Source organism: Dasypus novemcinctus, chromosome 12 (assembly GCF_030445035.2).
Source record: "Dasypus novemcinctus isolate mDasNov1 chromosome 12, mDasNov1.1.hap2, whole genome shotgun sequence".
NCBI lineage: Eukaryota > Metazoa > Chordata > Mammalia > Cingulata > Dasypodidae > Dasypus > Dasypus novemcinctus.
The window spans coordinates 103,859,693-103,880,732 of record NC_080684.1 but is presented as its reverse complement, the minus strand read 5'-3'; the positions used below and the strand labels follow the sequence as shown (position 1 = coordinate 103,880,732).

The following is a 21,040-nucleotide window of genomic DNA, read 5'->3' as shown; positions in this document are numbered from 1 at the left end:
ATAAGAGAGTACTGTGATCAATTATATGCCTACAGATTCAAAAACCTGGATGACATAGACAAATTCCTTGAAACATACAAATTACCTAATCTGACACAAGAAGAAATAGACAATCTCAACAATAAAGATAATTAAAAACCTCCCAACAAAGAAAAGTACAGGACAGGATGGTTTCACTCCAGAATATTACCAAACATTTAAAGACAATTTAACACCAATTCTTCTCAAACTTGTCCAAAAAATAGAAAAGTTTACTTCCTAACTCGTTCTGTAAGGCTGGCATTACCCTGATAAAGATAACACAAGAAAAGAAAACTACAGACCATTCTGCCTTATGAATATAGATGCAAAATCCTCAACAGAGTGCTAGCAAACCGAATCTAACTGTAGTGAAAGGATTATACACCATGGCCAGTGGGGGTTTGTTTCAGGAATCCAAGGATGTTCAACGTAAGATCAGTCAGTGTAGCAGACTACACTAAATAGAATGAAGGGGGAAAAAACATGATCATCTCAGTGGATAGAGAAAGCATCTGACAAAATTAAACATCCTTTCATGATAAAAATAGAAAACTAGGACTAGAAGGGAACTTTCTCAATATGGTAAAGGGCATCTCTGGAAAATCCACAGTAAATATACTCAATGGCAAAAGACTGAAAAGTTTCCCCTTAAAATCAGGAACAAGATAAGGATGCCCACAGTTGGAACTGTTACTCAGCATGTGCTGGAGGTGCTAGCCAAACAATCAGGCAAGAGAGAGAGAGAGAACACATCCGAATTGGAAAGGAAGAAATCAAATTATCCCTGTTTTCTCAGGTGACATGATCTTGTATATAGAAAATCCCAAAGAATCCACAAGGAACCTACTAGAACTTATAAGCGAAGTCAACAAAATCAGTTCTGGGGTTTACTTTTTACCATGGCTATAGAACTGTCAGTTTTTTCCTAGAAGCATGGAGAATTCTTTTGATTCTCACAGGAGCAGCTTTTACACAGGAGAGTAGGAACAATTTGGTTTTGGACAATTTCAAGTATCAGTTCCAGGGGCCCATCCCAAGCCCAAATGGGCGTGGACAGTGGACACCTGCCCTGGGAGCTCCTGGCCTGGCGTCTGAGCAGGGTGGTGGGACCCGCCTGCTCCCTGGGCCCAGTGTCCCAGCCTGCCGCCTCCAAGCCCCTTCCCACCCAGACGGGCCGGCAGGGGAGGGAGATGTGGTCCACGCCCAGGGGCCCCGGGGCCAGAGAGCCTCTGCCCCGGCCTCCCTGAAGGCCGCCCCATGTCTCCTCCTCAGAGCCCGGCAAGTGCCTCACGCGGGCCGCAGCTTCCCCCCGGGCCCAGCTCTCCTGCAGCAAGGTGGGCAGCGTGGAGAGCTGCTTCCTGTCCTGCCCGGCCCACACGTTCTTCGTGCCAGGTAGCTGAGGCTGGCTGGGGTGGGGTGGTGGCTGGGGTGCCTTCCCTGGGGTCCAGCTGGCCCCCGCCTCCCTGAGTGGCCCTGGGTTGCTCTCGGGCCCTCTGGGGCCTCCGCGTTCTCAACAAAGTCATTCCTGCTGGCCACTTGCCTTGTAGTCAGTAGCAGGAATGCACTGACGTCAGGGCCAGTCCGGACCTTCACCCGGCACTCGGCGACCCCTCTGAGGCCCCCAGGCCCGCCTCACCCACTGGTCCCTCCTCAGACTCAGAAAACAGCTACATCCTGAGCTGCGGCGTTCCTGGGCTCCAGGGCAAGACGCTCCAGAAACGCAACGGCACCGGCGCGAGCTCCGGGCCCAGCTGCTCAGGTACACCCTTGGCCCGTTCATGCATGTGGTGTGTGCCCAGGGGACCCCTGAACTTCACCTCCAGCCACCTGCTGGGGGGTGGGAGAGGAGGCAGAGCCCAGGGGGTCGTTTCCTGGCCTGGGCCCTGCCCAGCTCAGGCCAGGGTCCTGGGGAGCCAAGAGCAGGGCAGGGCCTGAGGCGAGCAGGCTGCAGGCCGAGTCCCCGCCCGGCGCAGGGAGCCAGGGAAGGGCCCGCCTGACCCTGGGGTAGTCCACAGTCCCAGCCCGTCAGTGGTGCCAAGGTGTCGTTCAGTGCAGTGAGTCACACCTGATGTGCCCGTTCATTCTAGAATGTCCGTAGTCCCGGCCACACTCAAGTGGCCCTCTTGACCAACTGCCACATCTCAGCGCAGCCCAGGCTCCTACCACTTGGGAGCAGGGCCGTGTCTCCAGCAGCTTGTCCTTCTCTGGGTGCTGGCTGGATAATAGGTCAAATCTGTGGATGTTTCATCATACATGATATGATTCTGAGCACCTGTGATTGTAGGAGTCTTTAGCGCAAGGGTCTGTGATTTGCTCATTGAAGGAATCGGTGGAATGGGCATCGGTGTTGTTTCAAATCCTCTCCCTTTCCTCGCTTCGCTCTCTCTCCCATTCTGCCCCCTTTCCTAAAAGCACAAGCCACGGTTACTGGCCCTGGGGACGGCTGACAGGTGGAAGGTGTTCCTCTCCTCCGCAGAAGGCGTCTGGCCCTGGGCTCCACCCGCTGTCCAAGCTGTCCCTTTTTCTAGGCCGTGCTGGGAGAGAAATGAGGCAGGGGAGGAGAGGAGGGACCCAAACCCACCCCCACACTCAGGCACTTCCCACGGCAGCCCCTGTCCCCCACCACCTCCTTGCCCACAGGAGAGGCCACCAGCTGGGGAATTTTGGCTTTTCCCAGATGCCCTTGCCAGCCTCCTCAAGCAGAAGGCCCGCTTCAAGATCAGAGATGCCAAGTGCCACCTGCGGCCGCGCAGCCAGGAGCGAGCCAAGGAGACCCCACGGCAGCCGCTGCTGGGTGAGTGGGCTGCTTGGTACCAACCCACGCAGGGGTGTCCCGCCACCTGGGAGGTAGGTGGTCCCTGAGCCTCGAGAAGAGGCCAGCATTGGAGGAAGGAGACAGGCCCCTGTCCCAGCCAGAGCAGGGGCTCTCTCAGTCGCCAGGTTGTACCCCAGAGGAAGGACAGGGCTCCCCCAGTGGCTCCGTGCTGGATGAGGGGGACCCACGAAGGGCGTTCCAGCTGGGGGAACAGCACTGGGGGAGCCTGCTGGTGAGAAGGGCCCAGGAGGACGCAGCCCAGGCCTGTCCACCAGGATCCCCAACGACCCTGAGATTGCCCCTCACCCCTGACAAAACTCGCAGTCCTGACCTGGGGCAGAGTCTGCTAGGGCCAAGCCCTCTGCGGGCAGCCCTGTGGCTCACCGTGCAGGGGAGGGTGGGCTCAGAAGGGCTGGGGCCAGGCCTTCTCCAGCCTCGGTTTCCTCATCAGCACCACAGACCATTAGGCTAGGTAGGCCCTGCTCCCTGCCCTGTGCCGCCTTTGCGACACCATCTGTCCCTTCCTTTCTCCAGACAACAGCCACATGACTTTGGTGACCCTCAAGTGTGACTCCTCCAAGAAGAGGCGCCGAGGTCGCAAGTCCCCATCCAAGGAGGTGTCCCACCTCACGGCAGAGTTCGAGGTTGAGGTGAAAACGGAAGACGTGTCAGGTGGGTGAGCTCACTAGGCGCAGAGGTGGCAGGGAATGGCATTTGGGCAGAGGGAATAGCATGGGCAGAGGCACAGAGGTCAGGCAGAAGGGTGTGTCTGGGAAACTGATTTGGGTGGGGGGCTAAAAAGTGGAGTTCCCAGCGAGCGTTGGGGTGCTGGGGTAAGGCTAGGAAGGCAGGTGGGGCAGGATCTCAAGGGCCTTGGATTCAAGGCCAGGGCACAGGGCAGCGTGCGGGGGGCAGTTTGATCGGGTGGAGTGTTTGAGGGGCTGGGAAAAGCCTCGGTGGCTTGTGCCCAGGTAGGGGCTGTGATGCTGTGAGCAGAGGCCTGGCCACGGGGCCTCGGGCCTGCCCTGCCTCTCCCAGCCTCAGCCTGTTGGATGGGCACGTCAGGGACGCCTGGCTCAGTGGGTGAGGAACCTGGGTGGCGCCTGGCACAGAGGAAGCCTGCCCCAGGTGGCGGCTCAGCAGGGGGGGGTCGCCGCTGGGGAGTCGTTCTCGCCCGCCTCTCCCTCCCTGCAGACAGCTGTGAAGCGGACTGCGTGCGGAAGCGAGCGGAGCAGAGCTTGCAGGCTGCCATCAGGACCCTGCGCAGATCCATCAGCCGGCAGCAGTTCTTCGTGCAGGTCTCGGGCACTGAGTACGAGGTGGCCCAGCGGCCAGCCAAGGCCTCGGAGGGGCCGGGGGCATGTGGTGCAGGCCAGGTACCCCAGGACGGCAAGTGTGGTGAGTCCCTGCCCGTGGCAGACGTGTGGGCTCGCGGGCCCCCACTGCCCTCTCCTCCACAGGTTCTGCCTGTGCTGGGGGAGGGAGGGAGTGGGGTCAGGAAGATGGAAGGGACCCGAGAGCAAGGCCGCAGGGGGCGCGGGCACACAGGGCCGGAGGCTTCATGAAGGAGCAGCCTCTCTGCATGTCGTCTCATGGCTCCCCAGGCTTGAGGGTGGATGGAGACAGGGAGAGGGCCGGGCGGGAGGGTCACAGGACGGAGCAGGCATCCCCCCAGCCCGGGAGGAGGCGTCACTTAGAGAAGCTCCCAGGAGGTGAGACGAGGGGCGACAGGCTCTGGAGAGGCTGGAGTCAGGGCAGAGGAGGAGCAGGAGGGGCAGATCCCAGTGCAGAAGGCCTGTGGGCCACCCAGGAGGGACACGCAGCGCTGCCTCGAAGCAGGCCAGGCCAGGCCGATAGCAGGAGCTCCGACCTGGGGTCCTCGGTGGGTGGAGGGCGCGCCAGGAGGCTGGTGGCTTTCCCAGCCCACGTGGACAGGGGCCGACTTAGGGGTTTGTAAAGGTAGGAGGACTGCACCAGGTGTGAGGTGGGGACAGACCAGAGAGAGTCCTGGTTCTCGGGAGTCTGCGTTCACACAGGGAAGACAACGGTGAGAGGGAAACATCCCTCCAGGCAAGGTGAGGCCAGCCAGGGCGGGCAGGGGGAGCCCAAAAGAGTAGGCTGGGCCAGGTGAATCAATTCAGAAGCCACTGGGGCAGAGAGGGGCTAAGGTCAGGGGTGAAACCCACGCCCCCTCAGCCAATGGGGTGGGTGGGTCTGCTGTTCACTGCCATAGGGGAGGCATGAGGGACTTGGGGGTGTCATTCTTTTCTTTCTCTTTTTCTATTTTTTCTTTCATACTTTTTAAATTAAAATTAATAGATCACAAAGAACGTTACATTAAAAGACAAAAAAAAAAAACATAAGAGGTTTCCATATACCTCACCCTCCACCCCATTATTTTTGTAAATTGTATTTTTTTGAAGATATATACATCACACAAAAAAAGTTATATTAAAAAATACAAGAGGTTCCCGTATACCCCCCATCCCCCCACCCCACTCCTCCCACACCAACAACCTCCTCCATCATTGTGGCACACTCATCACACTCGGCAAACACATTTTGGAGCACTGCTGCATCCCATAGATAATAGTTTATCCTGTAGTTCACACTCTCCCCCAATACATTCAGTGGGTTAAGGCAGGATACATAAAGTCCAGCATCTGACGCTGCAATATCATTTAGGACAACTCCAAGTCCCAAAAATGCCCCCACATCACATCTCTTCTTCCCTCTCCCTGCCCTTAGCAATTTCTGTGGCTACTTTCTCAACCTCAATGCTACAATTTTATTACTAGTCACAATAGTTTTAAAGTAGAATATCAGTAAGTCCAGTCTAATCCGTATTTTATTCCTCATCCTGTGGGCCCTGGGATGGTGATGTCCACTCCGCCTCTAGATCAAGAGGGGCTCAGATTCCACATGGATGATGGATGCAGTTCCTCTGCTTGCAGTTGTTGGCACTCTTGGTTCCCTGGTGTGTTTGACCATCTCCACCTCCCTGTTTTTATTTTTAATAACATTTTTGAAATCATTTCAAACTTTCAGAAACATTGCCAGGGAGCAGATGTAGCTCAGTGCTTCCCATGTATAAGATCCTGGGTTCAATCTCTGGTACCTCCTGAAAAACAAAAAAGTAAAGAAAAAGAAACATGGCCAGGCAGAACAAAGAACTTCTTATTTTCTTCATCCAGATACCCCACTTGTGACCATCTTTACAGCATTTGCTCCATCCTGCGCGTGTTTGCGTGTGTGTGCGTGTGATGTTGATCCTGCTGTCCAATCCACACACTCCAGTAAATTCACCAGCTCTTCCAACAGTGCCCCTTTCCTCTTCGAGGCCCAGGCATCTATCTGAAAATAAAAGTCATGTTTAGTTGTCAGGTCTCTTCCAATTCCTTCAGTCTGAATGGTTCCTCGGTCTTTCCCTGGCTGCCATGTCCTTGGCATGACCTGACATTCTATAGAATGACCCTCTACCAGGCCCATTTAATGTTTCCTGGTGACCAACGCAGGCCGCGTGTTCTTGTCAGGAAACCCCAGAAATGACCTGTGCCCTTCAGGGTGTCTCCCCAGGAGGCGTGGCATGTCAGCACATCCCACCACCATTTCTCCATCTCATGCCACAATTTTCCTCTGCAATTAATTGACTAGTATCTTCTGGGGAGGTATTCTGAGTTTATACCCTTATTCTCCACCTTGTCCCAGCTGTCACCCACCAGCCATAGCACTCACTGATAAGCCCACCTGTCAAATGGTGACTCTCCATTCCTGTCATTCCTTCAGTCCCCAACCTGGACAGTGGCGCCCCATCAAGCTGGCTTCTGTGTCCTTCCGACACACCCCGTCATCCACTGAGCATTCTTTTACTGTCTGGCACAAGATGTTTCAGGTTCAAGTTGCACTTTCCCTGTCCCAGCCCCGGAATCAGCCAGATCTCAAAGGACCCCTATTTTCTCTTAGAGGAGGATGACAAAAAGAAACCAAAATCTGGTGCTTGGGGTGCTCATTGCTACTGGACATCTCTGCTTCTCAGCCTTCTCAGGGGACAGAGCTAAGAAAACAATGTATGTGTAGATGTACACACATACACACCTACACATGCATCTGTACTGTTTCTATAACTGTGTGTGTGTGTTATGTGATATGAAACCATGAGTTCACACTGATATTTCCCATTCCACCTCTATACTTTAGTGTTCACTTGAACCATTGCCTTTTCCATGTTTGTGCCAAGGGGAAACTTGGTTCCCTTTTTTCTTAATATACTCACTCCTCAGTATACTTGTTGTTGCTCAGTCAGTTTACCTACACATTGGCTTACTTATTTACTCAGTTTACTTATTTGCTCATTGTAACCCATCTCTAGCCACCCGGCTCTCTCTGCAGCCCCCACCCCTTCACCCTCCTTTATGGGCCCACATCCTCAACCGCCAGGGGCCCCTGCCCGTGCCTCCATACCACCCGTATCCTCGGGTGCTCACTCCACCACACAGGGAGAGGAGGGGGTGGAGGGGCCCGGTTTGGATGAAATGACTGTGAGTGTCCAGGTGGAGGCACCCAGGAGGCGGTCTGGTAAACAGGCCAGAGAGGCCAGCTCGGGGCCAGGACAGGGGAACTGTCCAGGTCCAGGCAGAGCCGGAGGCCTCGGGCATTTAGAAGGGGGCTGAGGCAGAGGGGTCTGCAGAGAGCCCCGAGAAGGAGCAGCCTGGAAGGCGGGGAGACCAGCCAGGCTCCCGGACCCTCCCGGGTGGCTGCCGCCAGTCCCTGACCAGGCTCTTCTGGGACATGTCTGGGCCCACGTGGGCCCTCTGCGCTCAGGGATGAGGCCTCTGCCCCTCTGGCAGGACAGCCTGGGCCTCAGGCTCGCACGCAGGAGCCAGGGTGCCCGGGCCACCTCCCCCCTCTGCCTCTGCAGTGACCTGTGGGCCCGGCACCTACTTCGGCGGCGAGCTCAGCCAGTGTGTGCTGTGCGCACCAGGGACCTACCAGGACATGGAAGGCCAGCTCAGCTGCACACCGTGTCCCAGCAGTGATGGGCTTGGCCTGCCTGGTGCCCGCAACGTGTCCGAGTGTGGAGGCAAGTGTGGGTGCACCCTGGGGGGAGAGGCCCAGGGGCGCAGGGCAGGGCCTCCCCTAGCTCCACCGAGGTTCCCAAAGTGAAGGACCAGATGCCTCGAGTGACTGCAAGACGTGCTGTTCTGTAAAGCTCTTTGCCTTTTCCAAAGCGTTCACAGTGTCGGTGCATTGCTGTTTGCACAATGCAGTATAGATTCCTCCACCTTTCCGAGGACACTAGAGTCAGCAAGCCCTGTAGTGCATTCAGAGTGCTTTTAAAACGAGCACTGCGCAGCTTACTACCGTCTGTAGACAGTTCCAGTCTATAAGCACAAGCATTTACACGCCCATGTAGAGTTGAGCGTGTTGGTGCTCTGCAGTTGGCCCGTTCACCTGCCAGCTCTCCGAAGTTCCCGCAGTCAAAGAACTTGATAGTTCGCCTGTCCGTGGTTTGCAAGGCCCTTCTCCATTCACCAAGCACAGTTCGGTGTATGAAGAGCTTTCCCGCTTACTCTCCACCCAGCCTTGCCCATGCCGCCTCCCTTGTCCCAGCTGTGCCCTTGGCCTCGGAGCCGCTTCTCCCTGCCCTGGGGATGGAGGAGGCAGCAGTCAGCCCAAGACCTCCTCGGGCCCAGCCCCCTGCCCCAGGTGTTCACCAGGGTTCCACAGCGGCCTGGCCGTGAGGAAGGCCCCCCTGAGGTCTGTGACCTCTGCCAGGCCGGGCGGGGGCCGCAGTCCCCAGCTCAGCAGCAGGCCTCCCCCATTCCCTCTCCAGCCGGCAGCTCTGCTGGGCCAAGCCACAGTGAGCCCCTGGCAGCATCGGACTAGGGGACGCCCTGCCACCACCCCAGCCTCAGTCCCCCTGGCCCTTGCAGCTCCTGGGCCTTTTGCAGGGGTAGGCCAGGGCCATGAGCCGGGCCTGGGGCCACCCACAGCCTCAGCCACGGCCCTGCCCCTCCTGCCAGCCTGAGCCAGGACCTTTGACTTCCAGGCCAGTGCCCACCAGGCTTCTCCTCGGCCGACGGCTTCAAGCCCTGCCAGGCCTGCCCCGTGGGCACTTACCAGCCAGAGCCAGGGCGCACTGGCTGCTTCCCCTGCGGAGGGGGGCTGCTCACCAAGCACGAGGGTGCCGCTGCCTTCCAGGACTGTGAGACCAGAGGTGAGCACGCCCTGGCCCCGGCCAGGCGGGGCTGGCCACTCGTGCGCCTCCCTGACCCCCCTCCTCCCTCGGCGTGGTGGCCTCCAAGGTGGACATCAGAGACCAGCCGTGAGCCCCAGGCCAGGACACAGGGCACTGCCCCGAAGGGCCCAGCACCGGCATCTGAGCACTGCCGGAGCTGGGGGGAGCACCAGCAGGGGAGAGGAATGAAGGGGAGCACTGAGCAGGAGAGGCCAGAATGGCACTGGGGGAGGGCCTGCCTGTCGGGCAGGAGACACTTCAACTGCTCAGGACGGCGAGAAGGGCAGGGAGGTGCTGTCCCCTTCCAGCTTCCCTGCCACCCTCCCCTGCCCGCTTGCTCCTTCCCCCTCCTCATTCACAAGCCCCACCCTCCCCTGCTCACGCTCAGCTTAGGATCCTGCTTCCCCTTTGGCTGGGAAATCAGAAGCCACCAGAGAGGCCCTTCCAGTTCCCCCAGGCCTAGCCCGGCCGCCCAACGGCAGTCACCCACCCTGCCCACCGCTGGCAGCACACCCACCTTCCTCCCCTTCCCCTCCAGCCTCTTCCTGTCTCTACTCCCTCTTCTCCTCCTCTCCTGGGCCCCCCACTGCTCCCTGGACATGGGTCCCAGGAAGGCGCTTCGGGAGCCCTAGTTGCTAAAGGCAAAGTCACTGTTCAGTCCACATCTTACTGGAACATTCCCTTCCCTCGGCTTCCAGAACACCGCCCTTCCGCTTGGTTCTGCAGCCCCCCTGGCTGCTGCTGCTCAGTCTCCTTGGTGGACTCCTCCTTGTCCCCTTACTCCCTGGGGTCTGGACAAGCTCGCCCGGCTCTGCTGGTGCCCCCATCACTGTCTCCGTGCAGCCCCCTGAGCCCCACACTCACCCCGCTGCCCACTTGACAGCCATGCAGCCTCTCCAGGCACCCCAAGCCCCCCTGCCCGCAGCCTGCCCCCTCCACTTCACAGCAGCTCCAGCCCACCACAGTCCCCGGCTCCTCTCCCTCCTGTCAGCTCCAGGGCCACTCCCGGCCCCCACCCCCACTGGAGTCTACTCAGTGCCGCAGCCCACGGGTCCTGAGAACTCCCGAGGCAGATCCGTTTCTTGCTCAGAGCGGGTAAAGCAGTCCTGGCCCAGCGTGGCCCTCTGCCATCTCCCTTGCGGCCTCAGGCCTCCCTTCCGGCCCTGCAGGCCCCCTCGGTGCTCCTCACGCCAGCCAGCACCCACCCCCCCGGCTGGTGCAGTGCACCCCCTCCCAGCCAGGCTGCACATCCCTCAGGTCTCCCCAGCCCTGCCTGGCCTCCCACCCATCACCATCTAACACACCATGTACTGAACACGTGCTGAGCGCAGCAAGGACAGGACACAGTCCCTTTCCCCGCTGGGTCCTGGGCACCATCCAGCACCTTGCTCGTTGCAAACTCGTGGTTCTGGGGGATAAGGGGACGAGGTGCTGCGTCAGGGACTGGGGAGGGGGCAGGGCAGGGGGCAGGGCAGGAGGCAGGCCTGGAGGCCCCGCCCAGCCCCCCACACCCCACGCTTGCCCCGCAGTGCACTGCTCCCCTGGCCACCACTACGACAGCAGCACCCACCGCTGCGTCCGCTGCCCCGTCGGCACCTACCAGCCCGAGTTCGGCCAGAACCACTGCATTGCCTGTCCAGGCAACACCAGCACCGACTTCGACGGCTCCACCAACGTCATGCACTGCAAAAGTGGGTGCCGCTCTTTCCTGGGGGCAGGTTGCGGGCTGGGTGCCCTCTGACCTCACGCCAGGTCTGCCCAGGGACTGTTGGCTCCTCCCTGCTATCACACCCACTTAGTGCCCTGGGGAAGCCACATCCATCCCAAGCCTGATGCCACAGTGCCCCCGGGGCCCTCCCGGCCTGCCCTGCAGAGCCACGGGGTCCCACTTGTCCGGTCACTGCTTCCGTTAATTCGCCAACCCTGCCCAGGCCTCATGCCAGGCCCGGCTGCTCGGGGATCTGGTCTGCAGGAGAGGAAAGCCAGGGTCCCGTCCAGCGGGGTGCGCAGGAGGCTTGTGGGTGCATCTGCTGAGGGGGATCCAGAGGTCATCAAGACCAGGCCCCCCGACAGAGGAGCCAGGCAGCGGAAAGTGGTGCACGTGTGCAAGGGGAGGGAGGAAGTAGGATCAACTTCTTAGGTGTGCAAGAGGCTTCGATTAGCCGAAGGAAAGCCGGGCAACGTTAGACAATTTAGGAAATAGACAATAACATCCCCTGTCCCTGCTTAGCGAGTCGTTTGGGCATACCAAGGAGGATGCTGTTTTTAGTGCGTATTTTAAATTTTTAGTTGATTTTTCGGAGTTCTTCGGGGTGTATTTTTTTGTTTTTTGTTTCTTGCTTTTCACTTTTCTCCTAATTAATTTTCAGCCCATTATCCCTTTCCTGGGCTGCCAGTCATGTTTAGAACAGCCTAAAGGTCCATGAAAAGGGGTTAGGCTCAAGAGCCGGCAGCAGTGCCCTTCGCCCAGGGCTGCCCCTTCACATGTTCCTGGGACAGAAGAGCAGGCGGATGGCAGAGCCTGGCAGAGACAGGGTTTTTAAATAACCGGAGGAGTTAAAGCAGGGAAGCCGGAAGGGTGGAAAGCTTCTGGAGTGCTAAAGGTAGAAATGAAATATTTTCCAGAAATTTTGAAGAAGGAAAAAGATCTTAAAATGAAAGTGTATGGGGAAATTACATATTCATTTCAGTTCCCTTGGAAGAACAAAAATAATTTTGTTGATAAGTTTCAGACAGGGAACTTCGAGCCCCTAAAAACATCGCATTTGGCCTCTTCAATGCTGCAGGCTTAGTTATGAAAAAAGAAATGAAAACGTTTACTGCTGTCCCCTGTGGTGCTTGTCCGTCTTTGCCCCGTCCATCCCGGATCCCTCCTGCCTCTCCTGGGGGGAGGAGCCCTGCTGGCACTTGGCAGATCAGATACTCGGTAAATGTCGGGTAAATGAACCGACAGCTGAAGGGATAGAGAGAAATGGAAAGGGGGGTTGATGGGGGTGTTCAGAGTTAAGGCTGGAGACACGAGTTCAAGGAGGTGAAGCAGGGCAGGCCTGGGGCACTGACAGCCCAGAGGGGGCCTGCCAAAAGGGCTGGGGCGCAGGAGGCCCGGGCACAGTCCCACCGCAGAGAAATGGGTGGGCCTGCGTCACAGACGCCATAGGTGCCAAGTACAGAGGAGCCACCAGGGCTGGGCCTGTGGAAAGGACAGGCTGCCCGTCCAGGGTCACACAGCCCCTAAGGGGCCACCCAGCAGGGCCCAGGGGGCAGAAGGGCCCCGAGCCCGGCAGGCCTGCGTGGGAGGACGAGGGGGGCTGCTGGGGCCCAGGCACCCAGGGCCCCTGGCTGTCCAGCCCAGCTGACCTAGCCAGGGCTGCCGTGCCCACAGACCAGCACTGTGGTGGCGAGCTCGGCGACTACACGGGCTACATTGAGTCCCCCAACTACCCTGGCGACTACCCAGCCAACGCCGAGTGCGTCTGGCACATCGCACCGCCCCCCAAGCGCAGAATCCTCATCGTGGTCCCCGAGATCTTCCTGCCCATTGAGGACGAGTGCGGGGACGTCCTGGTCATGAGAAAGAGCGGTACGTGCCGGGCAGGGGGCAGAGATGGCGTCACCCCCAGGCCTACCACCCAACCACCCTCAGCACTGCCAGGCAGGGCAGCTGCTCAGAGCCCAGGGGCCCCCAGGAGGCGGGGCTCAAACCCAGCCCTGCCCTCCCCAGGAGCTGCGCCTTGTAGAGCTCCGTGGAAAGCTAAAGGCCAGGGGTGTGCCCTGACAGCTGCAGAGCCCCCTTCCCACCACTTCCTGTCCCACCATCCAGAATGAGATCCCGGGAGCAGCCCCCAGTCCACAGGGCTCACAACCCACTGCCAGGCTTGGGGACACGGGCAAGTCCCTTCCCCTCCTGGAGCCCCATCTCAGGCTCGTCAGCCCCCCTCAGGGCACTGTGAGGCCCAGGGGATGACAGGGTGTAGGGGACTTGAGCCCTTGGAGGTGCAGCCAGGTGGCCATAGCAGCGAGAAAGCCGGCGGGGGGCACCCCTGGTCCCCTGCTGCCATCAGAATGCTGGAGAGGAAGCGTGGGCCACCACACACCCCTCATCACACCCCAGGACCCCCGACCATGGGTGTTTCCTCAGGGCCGGGGAGGAGGGAGCCTTCCCCACGCTCCCACTCCGGCACTTGGTCTCAGCTGCCGCGTGCGTCTGACCCACGCATGGAGCTGGTGGGTGGGCGCCTGCAGGAGGACTGAGGCAGGAAGGGCCAGGGGCCTGCCCAGGGCCACGGCCCAGCTGGGACCACCTCCCACCACCAGCCCCCAGCACCCTCCCCTCCGCTGACCACCCACAAGCCTGCACTCCACCAACGGCGGCGTGCCTTGGGAAAGCTCCGCAGTGAGGCTCCCCCTGGCCGTCCACCACGGTGAGAGCAGACTGGCCGCTGAGGTCATCCCAAACTCCACCCTCCAGCCCCAGCTCTGTTGGCTCATCTCTCACCCCAGCCCTGAGCCTGGCGCTGGCCTTGGCTCTGCGCCCTTGTGCTGGGGACACCTGCAAGCCCCGTCCTTGAGGAGCAATTGGCTGGAGGGGGATGGTGATGGGCTGGTAGGAGCTGGGATAAGGGGTTCACCGGAGCAGAGCGGGGACCTGGTAGGGCACAGGTGAAGCAGTCGGGAGGCTTTCTGGAGGAGGAGGGGGCACAGAAACAGGTCTCAGAAGGATGAGCCGGAGCTGGCCAGGGCTTGAGGTGGGAAAAGGCGTTGTGGGCAGAGGGAATAAGCTCAGACGAGCGCTTGGAGCATTTGGGGACACTGAGCATCACAGGTGGCCGGATGGCAGCCTGGGGGGAGGGCAGGCGGCCAGGGGTCAGGGAGCAGCTGATATCTGCAGGTAGCTCAGCCCTCGGGGGCATTGCCCACAGCCTCCCCCACATCCATCACCACCTACGAGACCTGCCAGACCTACGAGCGCCCCATCGCCTTCACCTCCCGCTCCCGCAAGCTCTGGATCCAGTTCAGATCCAACGAAGGCAACAGTGGCAAAGGCTTCCAAGTGCCCTATGTCACCTACGACGGTAAGGGGCTGTCCTCACAGCCACCCGGGGGCCGCCCGCCCCAGAGAGCACCAGCCTGGGGCCGGGGGGAGGGGCTGGAAGGGCCACCCCGGCAGTGGATGCAGGCCAAGGCTTGGGGGTGGACACTGGGTGGTCCAGACGAAGATGTCCGCAGGCTTTAGGATTCTGAAGGTTAAATAGGGATTTTATCTGTAGCCAAAGGAGGTGCCAGGGCAAGCGTGTGGGTGGAGGGGACCCCAGGCCCAAAGGCACAGAGGCGGGACTGCACAGGGGGCGGGGGGCAGAGGCTGCAGGTGAGGGGGCAGGGGGCGGGCTCTCAAGCCCTTGCCCTGCTCTCCTCCCTGCTGGTGGCTTCCCAGAGGACTACCAGCAGTTAATAGAAGACATCGTCCGCGACGGGCGGCTCTACGCCTCGGAGAACCACCAGGAAATTTTGAAAGTGAGTTTCTTTAATGGAAGGGGAATCCGTGTACCCTGGGGTGGTGCCTGCGGTGAGCCAGGGGCATCCCTGCGTAGGCCCCGGGCAGGAAGTGCATCTAGCGTAGCCCCCGGGTGGGACACGTGTCCAGCATGGGGGGGGCAGCCCTGGGCCTGCTGACCTGTCCTTGAGCAGGTTCCTCAGCTGTTCCCAAGCTTGCTTTCCTCCTTGTGAAGTAGGGGTGACTTTACGGGGCGGTGCCTGCTTACAGCCTCGTCTTCCAGGCCTGGCAGGCCTTTTGGAGTGCCCCCACCCCCGACCAGGGTCTGGGCGCTCCCCAGGAGCCAGCTACGCAGGGCTGTGTGGGAGGCCCCCGCGCCAGCTCCCGTCTGCTCCTCGGGGTTCTCTTCTAAGTGGCCCGTGCCGCCCCACTTTAGAGGGGGGGACACAGGGCCTTAGAGAGGGCACCCGTGCACCAGTACCACGGCCAGGCTGAGGAGCAAGCGCCCTCCAGCCCCTGCCAGCCTCCCCCAGACCTGAGTGCCAGGCTCTTGGCTCTCCTCCGCTTCAGCCGAGCCCCAGAGGAGGGTTGGTCCCCCCGCTGCCCTGGTGACAACTGGAACAGCAGAGCACCCTCCCACGGGCAGGAGCCTGGCAAACCGGCCTGCGCTCGCTGCCTCCCTGGTTCTCACAGAAACCTTTTTTAACAAAATATAACTCCAACAGCGAAAGCCAGTGAAATAGGACCCTCCGTGGCACAGAGGGTCCGCGGGCTTCCGAACCCCCTGCAGCCCCCTACCCCCAGGCCTCGCAGCCCCGTAGGCGCCGGCAGCGCCCTGGGCTTTGGAAAGGCCCGTGACCGGCGCCCAGGCTCACGCCCGCCTCGCACCTCCCGCAGGACAAGAAGCTGATCCAGGCCCTGTTCGACGTGCTGGCGCACCCCCAGAACTACTTCAAGTACACGGCCCAGGAGTCCAAGGAGATGTTCCCCCGCTCCTTCATCAAGCTGCTGCGCTCCAAAGTGTCCCGATTCCTGCGGCCCTACAAGTAACTCCCCGGCTGCACCCGGGGGCCGGGGAGGGGCTCCTCACCCGAGATTCCCTTCTGTCCGTCTGTCCGCTGCAGAAGCTGAACGGCGGCTCCACGGCCCAGAGGCCTCCACGCTGCCTGGGGCAGTGGCCGTGGCCTCTGCCCTTCAAGAAAGGCTGACCTCCGGGAGGGCTGGGACCGGCCCGCAGAGGCCCCAGCCCGGGCCCACGCCCCGCCCACCGCCTCTAAGGACAACCCCTGCTTCCGAAGGTGTTCTGCCCAACGCCCGCCGCGTGCACGCGCTCCTCCAGCCACCGCACGCAGCGTCCCCGCCGGGCGCCGCTGGCCTGGGAGCGCAGCTGGGGCCCCTCCCGTGGCACTTCTGGGAGGCCCGGGTCCACGTGGCCAAACCGACGGGGCCGGGGCCAGGGCCGCCGAAGGGGGTCTGCCTGGGGGCGCCTCATCGATCCCGCGGGCCACAGGCACTGGGCACGCCGCCACGCTGTTTGGCTCTAAAGGATTCTGTGATGGACGGAGAGAAGCCGCTAGGGAGGAAAAGTAGGTTTTTGCTTTCCCTGATAGAGCATCTAATTAAGTATTATATATATATAAATATAAATGCACATCTATCTGTGGGTATTTAGGAAACCATCTTTAGTAACTGTGCGTGTGAACCGCAGTCCCGCCTGTCTCGTGCGAGCCACGCAGAGGCACGCCTGTGGCCGGCGCCCGCGAGGGACTAACGGCTTCTCCAAGTGCCCGCACCCTCTGCACGTGGGCCCACGGCTTCCCTCAGGCACTCTTGGAGTACGGATCCTTTGGAATTGAGCACCGGTGCTCTGTTGGAGTGTGGCCGGGTCCCCATCCCCGGATGGGACAGGCTGGCGGCCATTTCTCCTTGGGCCCTTCCAGGGGCCCGGGCCTAGGAGGAACTCTTGACGGGCTTGTGTTCCGCCTCGGGGACCACATCAAGCCTGCCGGGGCCTGAGAAGCCAGGCCTCCAAAACAGGGGCCGACGCTGTAAGACAGGGCCTTACAGAGCAGCTGGCCCCCTTTGTTGTACAGGCGAGGATGGCAGCCCAGAGAGGGCAGGCAGCTGGCCCAGGGTCACACAGCAGGTCTCCAGGGCAGAGCCACGGCCAGTCGTTAGGAGGCTGGGCTCCCAGACAGGGGTTCTCTACTGCACGACGCCAGCTCCCTGGCAGAGCCACTTTTCCTCCTTCAAATAAGAGAAGTCTAGGGATCTGACCACATTTCCTCGTGTCCTGCTCAGCCAGGAACCCAGTGTCTCGGATGGAGTCACTGAAACCCCGTCCGCCTCCCCCATGAGCAGAAGCCGGGGGTCTCCAGTTTTTGCGGCCTTGCTGAAAATTCCAAGGAGCACAGAAAAGTTAAAATGAGCACACATCACCGCTCCAAGTTGCCTCTGGTTGTTCGCGCTCCTCACCCCAGACCCGGGCCGGCCAATGGGAGATGACCACAGTTGGAGAAACGTCCTTGGCACTTGAGGATGGTGAAGATTGCGGGTGGGCAAGAGAGGGTCCTGGAGATTCAGGGCTTGGTGAAAAGGCAGGCAATGGCGCATTTTACAATCCCAAGCCAACCTTGGAGTTGAGGATGGCTCACGGCCATTAGGTCCGTCAGCAACGGCCGAGCGCCCAGCGTGGCTGACGCTGCACCAGTTGCTGCCTTTGCTAAAGTCCAGCTCGAGCTGGGGGAGCCTCTGCCCTTGGTGGCCGGTCAGTGCCAGCCGTCGACGCCTGCCCACAGGCGAGCTGTCCCTCCACTGGCCAGGCCCGGCAGGCCAGCCTGAGCTTCCAGAGAGAGGCCCGCCTTCTCTGTGCCCAGCCATCGAGAATCAGGCGCGTCCTCCCCAGTGGCCCCTGCGGCCACTACCCACGGCTTCCTAACGTTCATTGTTGTTCGCTTCTTCAGTCCTCTCAAAAAATGAAAGAGGAGCAGAAAGAGCTCTTCACCTCCCTGCCGCTCTTCCTGCTATCCCCTCAGGGGGCTTCTGGCCATCGCAGCCTCTTCCCACTAACCTACAGCCCAGCCCTTTCCATGGGAGTCCCCAGGGCAGAGCAGATGAGTGGCCTGCCACCTGCTCGAGACGAGCCCTTCCTAGCCCCTGCAGCGCTCACCCTCAGGAGTGCCAGCCAGCAGCCCCGCTCCGCCAGCTCCCCGAGCAGCGCCATCGGCCCTCCCCGGTAAAACGCCCCGGGCCCTCGGCCCTCCGGGGTGGGGTCCATCCTTCAGAATCTCATCAGCCCAGCTGAGGGCCTTGGGGACATCACGCCTGCGAGACACAAAGCAGTTCCTGATCCTCTGGGGCCTGGTGGCCCTGGGAAGATCTCCTGGGACCACACGCACATTTCTCCGAGTTTCCACGTGGCTGGAGCCAACCGCAGCCTGACCACCTGGCTCAGGAAGAGAAAAGGGTGGCGGAGTAAAGACACGGCTTTGCCACAAGACGCATCTCAAAGCTGCCTTTGGAAGAGTCGGGGTCTGAGGAAGGAAGGAAGGAAGGAAGCTGAGGCGGGGGGTGAGAACGTCTGAGGAGCTGAGCTGGAAACTGGCACATCCCACTCCTGGCTCTGGCCTTGGGCAGCCGCAGACCCCACTCCAGCCGGGGCCACCCTCTTCCTGGCTCTGATCCCCAGGAGCCGGACCCGTGGAGCGCCTCCCTCGCAGCCACGCCATACCTCCTGAGAGAGGAGTCAAGGCGCAAGTTTCTGGAAGCCAAAGCCTCGCCAGGTGGCCAGGACTGAACGAGGGGTGGAGCGCGGTGCTGGGGGAAGCGGGAGGCCTCTGCGGGGAGGCCTGGAGACCCAGGTTCCTCAGCACGTCTGCCGGGGCAGGGAGCCCCTCTCCACGTTCCCGTCACCGCCTGGCGCGCTGCTGCCTCCTGCCAGTCCATTCTGCCCTGGGCTGGCTGCTTTTTCCCGTTCCCAGCGTGCCTCGGGCGCTGGCCTGGCCTCTCTCCTCCTGCTTCAGGTTCTCTTCGCCAAAGCTCCCGGCTCAACTCGTGCCTGCAGCCTCTGCCCCTCACCCCAAGGCAGGGGGTTTGCCGGTGGGGTCACCACTTTTTTCCCAGTCTGGCCCCCAGTGAGACAGTCATTCCCAATTCCTCCCCTTGTGATGACAGGCCCTTCCCCACTACCAGTGTTAACCTGTGACACCCAACTAAAGTAGCCAGAACATCGTCCAGAAGTCTCCAGACTGGCCACGGGCCACACCTGAAAGCCCCCAGAAGCCCACCCTTCCACCCCAGGTGTGCGTCCTTCCTGCCTGGACGCTCCTTCTGTGCTGTGCAGCTTCTCTGGAGGGCGGCTATGCTCTCCCTGGGCCTTTTCCACAGACAGAGGTCCTGGGCCCTATCTGGAGGCCAAGGGCACCCCAGAGCCCATGGGGCAGCCAGCAAAGGGGCAGAGCACAGCCAGAGTCTCCGATCCACATTTCAAGAAGAATGCCCCTGAAAAGCTGCAGACACCAGGCCTCACAGGTGGTCATGCCATCCCCGTGGGCAAAGAGAGGCGCTGGTGCAGGCAGGAGGCGCCAGCCAGGACCGCCGGCTAGGAGCCCGCGCCCAGGGTGGAGGCTCACCCGCGCCATTGCCCACTGGATGACCCAGCGCTCAGGAGGGCAGCGTCTGCCTTTCCACCAAGGGCCCCTGCTCTTTTGTCTCCCCAGCTCCAGGCTTGGGAAATCTGGTCAGCCTGGTAAACCGTCTTACATGGAGGCCCCGTTTCTTAGGTTACCAAAGATGCATGTGTGGCAGCGTGGCCTAACGACCATCACGGCCAAAGGCAGAGAGGCTTGATGGAGTCACGGCGCCCACCAACACACTTCTCCGTGACTGTCTATGCCACAGCAGCACCCCAAATCGCCCATCCATCCAGAGTGCACCTGAGCTACTGCATGCCAAGCCCCAGCCTGGTTTGCTTTCCCGTCCTGCCTTGCTTCTTGGAGAGGGGCAGGAGCCTGGTCTCCTTGAGGCCACCCCAGACCACACTGACCCCTGGAGGGTCCCTCAGAAATTGTCTCAACAGGAAGAAATGAAAGGCAGCAGAAGCCCGCGCTCATTCAGTGCCTGCGGCGTGCCAGGCCCTGGGCTCACCCCTTCCCAGGCACACGGAAAATCCCCCACCCTGTCAGGGACGGGCTTCTCCCGTTTCTCAGGTATGGAAGCTGAGACTCTGAGAGGCCAGGTGACAGCCCAAAGCGAAGAGCCAGGCATCCGCGGAGTTGGGAGCCAGACCCGAACCCATCTCATTCCAAGGAAGGAAATATTTCTTGTGAAATGTTGATTAATCTGAGTTTTACCGACTCCAAGACTCAGCCAGGTCAGCTCTGGCAGCGAAGTCTGGGAACAGGGATGTGCGGTTGGGGGCGGGGGGTGACTTCACGATGCCCCCTCCCTCCTCAGCAAGCACGAGAAGCGCCTTCAGAGGCAGCACAGGCTCCGCCTCTCCCCTGGGAACCGAGGCCTCACTGCGCTGCCCGGGCCAGACGCTCCCAGGCTGGTGAGTAGCAGGGCCGCTGCGTCCAGGCAGGCCCTGTCCTCACACCTGGACGGATGGCGACTGCCTCGTGGCCACGTGTCACACAGCAGGCCCAGTGTCCCTCGGCAGACGGGGCTGAGAGCAGGAGAAGGGAGAGAGAACGCTGACCGGCGGCTGGCATCCTGGGGTTCTGTCCCCGGGTCCCTCACGCCACTGAGAGCCGAACCTTCATGTGAGCAGAGCCCAGCTGTTCTGGAAACGGCTGTCCGCGCGCCGTCGGGGTGGGGCGGAGGTGGCACCAGGGGTGGAGGCGCCCAGAGGTGTACTGTCCAGGTACTTGGGCCGTAACTGCCCACGAGAGTGACAAATACCAACAGAAGCATGCTTTTCTCTTTGCTGCCTCCAGTATTCAAAGCTTTATTTGCGCCATCATGTTTCCACATATGCATGTAATTAAACATTTTTGGAAATCACTTTAATAATAAATAAGAAATGAACCAAAATACTGCTCCTATCTCTTATTCATCAGAGACCACGCGGGGGGGGGGGGGGGGGAAGGGATAACGAATCCAGAAAAAAAAAATCCATGACTGTGTAGAGAGCTGAAAGTAAAGGAGCTGCAGTCAATTTCTGAAAAGCAAAGCAGTGAGTTTGAGATTTGCTTGTGGAGAAAGAGAAGAGCCCCCAAACTTAGGGAACAGATGCTTTTAAATGAGCTGCCAGAAAGTAACAGTCCCGTGTTTGGAATCCCTTCAAATCCCCCTCTCCTCCCCGCTCACCTTCTCCTGTATGCCGGGCTTGTTCCGGGCTCCTGGTGACAGCAAGCTCCGGGGAACCTGGGACCTCTCAAATCAGAAGCCGAATCCTCCGTGTGTGTGCGCACGTGCCCAGGTCTGCACTGCTCGGAATATGCCCCGTGGCTGCCATCAGATGGTCCAGAAAATC

At 60.1% G+C, this 21,040-nt stretch overlaps 1 protein-coding gene across 2 annotated transcripts in view; it reads left to right on the top strand.

Moving 5' to 3' along the window:
• The window catches only part of SCUBE1 (signal peptide, CUB domain and EGF like domain containing 1), a 137,921-nt gene extending 117,323 nt beyond the window's left edge, over positions 1 to 20,598 (top strand). For both annotated transcript variants that reach the window (XM_058308905.2, XM_058308904.2), the window contains 12 exons: positions 1,294 to 1,413; positions 1,676 to 1,780; positions 2,699 to 2,815; positions 3,371 to 3,508; positions 4,031 to 4,234; positions 7,755 to 7,916; positions 8,886 to 9,053; positions 10,604 to 10,765; positions 12,457 to 12,654; positions 13,994 to 14,146; positions 14,506 to 14,585; positions 15,463 to 20,598. In XM_058308905.2, coding sequence (XP_058164888.1) covers positions 1,294 to 1,413; positions 1,676 to 1,780; positions 2,699 to 2,815; positions 3,371 to 3,508; positions 4,031 to 4,234; positions 7,755 to 7,916; positions 8,886 to 9,053; positions 10,604 to 10,765; positions 12,457 to 12,654; positions 13,994 to 14,146; positions 14,506 to 14,585; positions 15,463 to 15,615 — 1,760 coding nt within the window. In that variant the 3' untranslated portion in view covers positions 15,616 to 20,598. The remainder of the gene's footprint in view (positions 1 to 1,293; positions 1,414 to 1,675; positions 1,781 to 2,698; positions 2,816 to 3,370; positions 3,509 to 4,030; positions 4,235 to 7,754; positions 7,917 to 8,885; positions 9,054 to 10,603; positions 10,766 to 12,456; positions 12,655 to 13,993; positions 14,147 to 14,505; positions 14,586 to 15,462) is intronic.
• The last annotated feature ends 442 nt before the right edge of the window (positions 20,599 to 21,040 follow it).